Here is a 7026-nt window from a genome sequence, read left to right as displayed (position 1 = left end):
TGATACAGGGTGCAGCCGGGGGGGGGCGCAAAAAACAGATCTGGAATGGTGTCCAGAATTCAAAGTGTATAGGAATATTGGAGAGACATATAAGATGTCCTCACCCCCCCCCAGGGGGAAGAAACTAATGGAGCAGGGCCATTGAGAGCTGTTTTGCATAGCAACAGTTTTGCAGCTAACCTCTGGAATGATTATTTAACATATCTATAACCTTTAACCAGTTTCATAGATATGTTAAATAGCAGTGGCCAAGTTTGGAGCCAGGAAGAAGGGAGTAGGGGGGACTCAAGATGGAAATAGCGGGGACTCAGAATGTAACGAGGGGCTGCGCCCCTGAGTGGAAGGCCTGTGAGAGAGAGCCACGCGGTTTCAGCAGAGTGAGGACCCCTTCTTGGTGAGGTGAAAGAGGGAGCCACGCGGTTTTGGCAGGGTGCGGACCCCCTCTTTCCCAGGTGAAAGGGAAGAACCACGCAGCTTTGCCAGAATGGAGATCCCTGCAGCCAGGTGAAGAAGAAAGCCACATGCTTTTGGTGGAGTGTGGACTCCTGCAGCTTTGGTAGAGGAGGCCCACGTGGCTTTGGGGTGCCCCCTTTGGCCGCAGGGCCTGAAAAACCAAGAGAGACCTTGACTGGAACTGGTACAAAGGACTCTTGCCAGTGGACCATGAGAGGGTACCACAGTACTTTGGATTAACTCAAGATCCTGCACAGTGACACAGCTGACGGTACCAGCGGCCTGCAATACAGACGTGTGCTCTTTTCCTGATTTACGGTACCCGGAGTTGGGACAGTGGGAGAAGGGAGCGCTGTGTGGGTGTAGGTGTATACCCTAAAGGACTTTGATATTTTAGTGGTGGCATTAGGCCTGAACAGCATTAAATAAACATTTCATTTCCTTTTCACAAATCTCTGGCATTAAGAGATGTCTTTCCAATTGGCGGCGGACAGAAGGGCCCAGTAGATTTTAGTATTTTGTTTTTGGGAGGGGCCCCTGTTGTATAGCACTTTTGGGCATCCCTAGGTGGGCCAAATATTGTATTGCCCCTCCCTCGGACCCCCTCTTGTTCGGTAACAGTTTCACTGCTTAAACTTTAAAAATTACTCTCTATAGGATGATGCTGATGGATATGAACTGCATCATTTTCATAACTTTGTGCCATATAATCCTGGTTCTACTACACACAGAAATGGACAAAATTAGGTTTACAGTTGCATTGTGGCATTCTTTTGAGTCAGTAAAGCTATTGTAATAATCATAACTTGCATGTCTCTTTCCATACAGATAACAGTGAACCTACTTTTTCCCACCTCTGTATCATAATTACCTTAAGAACAACGGATATGCCCTGGCTGGTGTGGGTCAGTGGATTGAGTGCTAGCCTGTGAACCAAAGGGTTGCTGGTTAGAGTCCCAGGCAGGGCACATGCCTGGGTTGCTGGCCAGGTCCCCAGTAAGTAGCACAGGAGAAGCAACCACACATTGAGGTTTCTCTCCCTCTCTTTCTCACTCCCTTCCCCTCTCTGAAAATAAATAAGTAAATTATTTTTTTTTAAAGAGCAATGGATATTGTAGTTGAATAAGTTAAGAAGCTTTGAATCTTAAGTCTCTTTTGGAGATTTAAAGCATGTGCTAAATACACAGAGAAATTTCACAGTGGGGAAAAATACTTTTTTTCCCGATCATTCAATTCTCAAACAAAAAGACATTTATGCAAGAGGGCTTATTTTTCTGCACAGCAATTATTAATGTTCTCTTAACTCCTGTCTGGTTCTCACTTTTCAAGCAAAAAAGATAAGATTCTTCTCTAATGCATGTTATACTCAGGGAAAAAAGTAAAATAAAATGACTGAGAGACATAGTTCTTTAAATGAGGGAGGAAGGTCAATTGTTCGGTTTGCTCATACGAGTATCACTAACAGAGACAAGTAATATCTATGTAAAAAGACAAGTAACAGGAGATGGAAACCCAAGACTTTATAAAGAAAAAATATGACTCCTGGAAATAATTCGATTTATATAATAATATATAATAACATAGTACAGTATGATTTGCTACAAATTCCTGATCTCTTCTAACTCATGACTTTGAAATAACCCTTTTATTGGCAAACAAATTATATTCTCACGTCTCTTTTGTGGTTGAATTGTTGCTAATTCTCTGTTTTTCTTATTCTTGAAAGTACTTAAGCAGGGAGTCACCATATGCCTATAAACTTGTCTTTAAGCTTGAAGCCCCACAGGATATTTGCAGTATTGTTTCTCTCCTGGTCTGGCTTCAACCTCTGAGCGGCCACTATCAGTGAAACGAGCTGCCAGCATAGCTGGTAGAGCACAGAACACACCCATGCTGCTGACCAAGACTTCTGAAACCCACCTTCCTGGGAGCGAAGCTTAGACAAGCTTCTTCTTGACTCTAGGTGCCAACCTTTTTCTGAGAGCACTTACTTTGGAAACTTGTAAATTTCCTTCCTATGCCTTTGAGATGTAAAATTCCCCATCTTTGTTTCCATTGAGTTTGAACTGAGTTCTGGTCTCTCCCCCAAAGCATTAAGCTGTTCAACTTTATCCAGTGCAGTTTTTGCTTTGACAGTGCTATCTCTGGATCTTCCAAAATATTTACATTATCCTCCTACAAGAGCTTCCATGCAAGGGCAAGATAACTGCTTCCTAACTACTCCATGACTAACATCTGGGCTCCAAAGCGGCTTTGCTTGGGCAACCAATTAACACAAACTCCTCCAGGGCTGCTCCAGCAGATTCTGGTCACTGATCTAGGCCTAAAATCTCACCCAGTCCTCAAACATAGCTCCTCCAGTCTCTGGCATTCACTTATTTAACTGCAGGGGCAGAAATAAAGTGCTAAGGGGGCTTATAGGGAACAGATACCATGGGGTCTTTCCTGTCCTCTTCACTTTCCTTTTAAACCTCCCACCTCCATCTGAAAATAAAGATGTTAAGTGGAACAATAGGGTGTATTCACAGGATCAGTAGCACTTCAAGGCCCTGACTTCATTAGCAAAAATATTCTGCACCACCTTTTTCCTGTATGGTGAAGTTAAATAGCCCATGAAGTTGCTTTTGAGAAATACTTTTTAGATTTTCTGCACCCACAATTTCTGCTTTAGAAAAGTAGATATTCTATGTTTTAAGGTCAAATATGGAGATTCAAAAACATTCATTTGGGGGGAACAGGAATTGAGGTTTGACCTACTGTTACCTTTCCTTAAGCAATTTCTTGCCACCAGAACTCCAATGCAAACTCACAACAAATACAATGTTTCTTAAAAACACAGCCTCTTAGATTAGCAATGAGTAAAATTCTGTTCTATATGTTTTGACTTACACTCATTCAAAATACAATTTTGATTTGTATTACCAGTACTTACTCTATTGGTGGTGCTTACAAATTGTAAATAGGTTCCTAAAAGTGGTTTCTCTATTACCAAAATTGCAAATAAAATCAATAGTGAAATTGGTTTGAAAAGAAAATGACACAAGTACTTTCATTTATTGTGACAGTCCTGTTAAGGGAGCCACTTTAAAATGCCAAAATATATTTGAATTTGTCATTGATTCCAGATATTTTGACCTTTAGAGTTTTCCTCTTATATTTCATGAGCACTTACTCTAAAAGCTAAAGACACTTTTTACAACACTATATACACTAGAAGATAAATCTACTTCAAATAAATCAAATATACTACTTACAACAGTCATAAAAGCTTTAAATTCTTTAATATATATTACAGCTGCAAATTTGGTCGATACATGTATGTATAACATATATGAGTATAATATACAGTGTATATATAACATTTCAAGCAACCTTTGTATATATGCATTTTTCTTTATAACATGTATTTGCTGTGTCTTAACATGTCATAGCATATCCATTAAAGTGGAAGTCAGCTCTTTAATTCAAATTTTTATTATTTTACATCAGTTCTGCATGTCAAAATGATGAAATAAAGTATTTATTTATTTATTTATTTGTCTTACAAGTGAGTCTCTTTGATAATACATTTGACTGCTCCTTTGTTCCCCCCTCCTGGAACATTTATTGGCATTACACACAAATCCCTTCTCTTCTCCACCACGCAGTCCCAGGCTTGAGGTGGGGCCCCACTGCCCATTTTCTGAAACGAGGTCTTTGGCCTTAGCAACCTGAATTGCTCCCCGGGCTGTGAGCTGCTGAATCTTCTGGTTCATCATCTCCATGACAGCCAGTTTCATGGCATGCTTCTCCTGCAGGGCAGGCTGGATTTTCTCCATTTGCCTGGTGAGGAAGTCTATCTCCCTCTTGAAGAAGTCCTTGGCCTCCTCAGCTGTCTTCTCTATATGGTAGCCAGTTCCCACATCGATGAGCACGTGTTCCGCAGCATGTAGCTTCCTAGGGCCAGACACAGAACTTGTCAATGGGACGAGTAACTCTTTCCCCTCATTGTTCCTGTTCAGCACTTTCAGGCAGTCCTTGGCTTCCACATACTTCGTTTGTACCGCCTTGAGCTGGGCGATGGGCGTGGACAAGAACTCCACTTCCTGGTCCAGCTGGTTCTTGAGCATTTCCAGCTGCAGTAGATTCAGCTTGGTGATGTTGACTGACTGTGCCACGTTGGGACAGAGGGCAAAGAAACCGACTGCTCTTAATAGAACCTGCTTTCCATTGCATGGCTGGATATGACAGCAATAGGTAGTGAGGAAGTTACTGAAAACATTGGTTTTGAGTTTCAAATGGACAAAATAATTTGGTGTCATATTATAGTAAGGTAATTAGATATTTGGGCACAAAGATATTTACCTGGACTAGATTATTTTTCTCTCACTCCAATTTCACCTCTTAGAATGGCTACAGTCAACTTTATAAAGCACCATAGATACCAGACAACTCATGTAATTTGGGGAGGGAGAAAAAAAGCTCCAGCCCATGCTTCAACTTCATTAACTTTATGATTACTATTATTTTATCTTTGTCCTAGTGGTGCCTGTGGACATGTTCCTAGTGTCAAGCTCTTGTAGACAGAAAGAGCAATTCTTGCTATGACCTATTCTACTGCATAGGTTCAATAAAGGCAATACGCTTTTTAACCTATCATCTCCAGTGTTGGTGTAGGTAGAAGTAAAGGAATAAAACCACTTGCTTCTTCCAACTAGAAAGAATCCAAGGAAGCAGTAACACAATTCTTTGTTTGATTCTGTTTTTAATTCTGTAGCTATACTATTTATATGAGGCAATCTAGTATTTAGTAACAGTACTAAGGAGGATGGGAAAGCTATGAGTAGCATTATTCTTACATGTTTCTCCTTCATATTCATGTGAACATCTGGAAGTCACTTTCACTTGACATCATTAAATGCACCACCAGGTTCCATGGAGCGTGGTACAGGCAGTATCCTCCCAATACCTTAAATGTATTTTTCCATTTTACAGTTAAGAAGATTAAAGCTAAGGAAGGAAATCTCAGGATTTCTAACTCCAAAAATACCAGGGCTTAAAACTTTGCCCTAGAAGAGCTCAATACACACGAGTGACTGGGTGGTAGGTGTTTGGGAATGGACTTAGGAACATTAGAGGAAATAACCTTAACTCAGGAATGCCAGACAGAGCGCTTGGTTAGATGACAGTTACGTGGGAATAAGAGCACTAGATTTTCTAGGCATATAACTTTGTAAGGAAAGCCAGTGTTCTTCCTTTTATGCATTTATTTTACACATAAAATATATGCCACAATGCTATATTTTGACAGTAATGATGGTAATAATATGAAACCCATGTCATCTCCAGAAATGTTAACTAATTAGTAGACTACATAAATGTAGAGAATGAAACAAACATAAACTTGTCAGTGCTGATTTCTTCTGAGTGCAGAATTAGATTACACAAAGTCACATCACTATTAAGACTTTCAGACTTCTACAGAACCCAGCACTGGAACCCCAACACACTTAGAAGAGCTTCTAACCTGAAGCACTTGTCTGTCTTAGAGTCTGCATTTTAGATACTACAAGAGCTCGTGATCTCACTCAAAGGTGGTTTTTCGGGTCTTTCACAGAACTGTAACACATTTGAATAGTTTGCTTTTCAATTAGAAGAAAGCTGTACATGGAAAAAGAATGATGTTTGAAAACTTACCAGATCTGTGTTGAGTGTTCATGTAAAATAAAGGTGGACTTTGTGGAGCTCACTGTTGAAAGAATACACAAGTGCCCCTGTAGTCTGACAGCATTTAACCTAAATTCAAGTAAATTTATAAACCTTAATATCTTCATGTAAAAGCCTGCCCCATCACATTTTTAAAAAATGATGGCCATAATAATGAACTCATATAATTAAATTATTTTAATATGTCTCCTTTAAGTTTAAGATGTCTAACAATATGAGATATAGTTTCATCAGAACTGTGACTTTTGAGGATCTTTTAAATTAGCTGGCATAAAATTTTTAATCCCTTAAGACAGAAGAATTCATTAAGAAGGAACTTATGAAGAAGAACAAAATGGATTGATTTTGATCAATTAGACATTTCCAAGTAGGAAAATTATTCTTTAATACCCAAATTTATAAAATAGTCCTGAAAAAAAGTTAATTTCTTCACTTTACTGTAAAAATTTAATGGCACAAACTATGAACATGAATATAAATTTTAAAATAAACCAAATTTTATCTACATTAAAAAGAACAGAAAATAATACTAAACAACACTTTTTAGTAGTGAATTTAATATATATCTTATTCAGACAAATTTGCACATTTACATGAATGTCAACAATTATTTTATTAATTCTATCATAACATTTTATGCATAAATCCACGGACCTCCTCTATGTCGGGACCTCTTCTCAAGTTTGTGATTCGATACTGGAAGGGCAGATCCATCCCTGCTCTCCAAACCCTACATTCTAATTGCAACCACAAAATACCAAGTTCTAATGTGAAAATAAAGCGCATGAACAGGTCAACAAGGGAGTGACTAGTGAATATTTCAGATTTGGGTATACGAAAGCCCTGAGCCTGTGATGTTTCAGTTGA

General features: G+C 39.1%; 1 protein-coding gene across 1 annotated transcript; it reads right to left on the bottom strand.

Annotated features, from left to right (window-relative positions):
• Window positions 1-2219: 2219 nt before the first annotated feature.
• LOC119044312 (prefoldin subunit 5-like) lies at window positions 2220-4754 on the bottom strand. Its single transcript, XM_053672272.1, has 2 exons — window positions 4070-4754; window positions 2220-2320 (listed from the first exon to the last, which is right to left on the bottom strand). The coding sequence occupies exons 1-2, from the start codon at window positions 4752-4754 to the stop codon at window positions 2220-2222; spliced, it is 786 nt and encodes a 261-aa protein (XP_053528247.1).
• Window positions 4755-7026: the final 2272 nt, after the last annotated feature.

This window comes from Artibeus jamaicensis, unplaced genomic scaffold (assembly GCF_021234435.1).
Source record: "Artibeus jamaicensis isolate MK-2021 breed Jamaican fruit bat unplaced genomic scaffold, CSHL_Jam_final contig_76, whole genome shotgun sequence".
Taxonomy (NCBI): Eukaryota; Metazoa; Chordata; class Mammalia; order Chiroptera; family Phyllostomidae; genus Artibeus; species Artibeus jamaicensis.
This window is presented reverse-complemented; position numbering and strand designations above follow the sequence as displayed.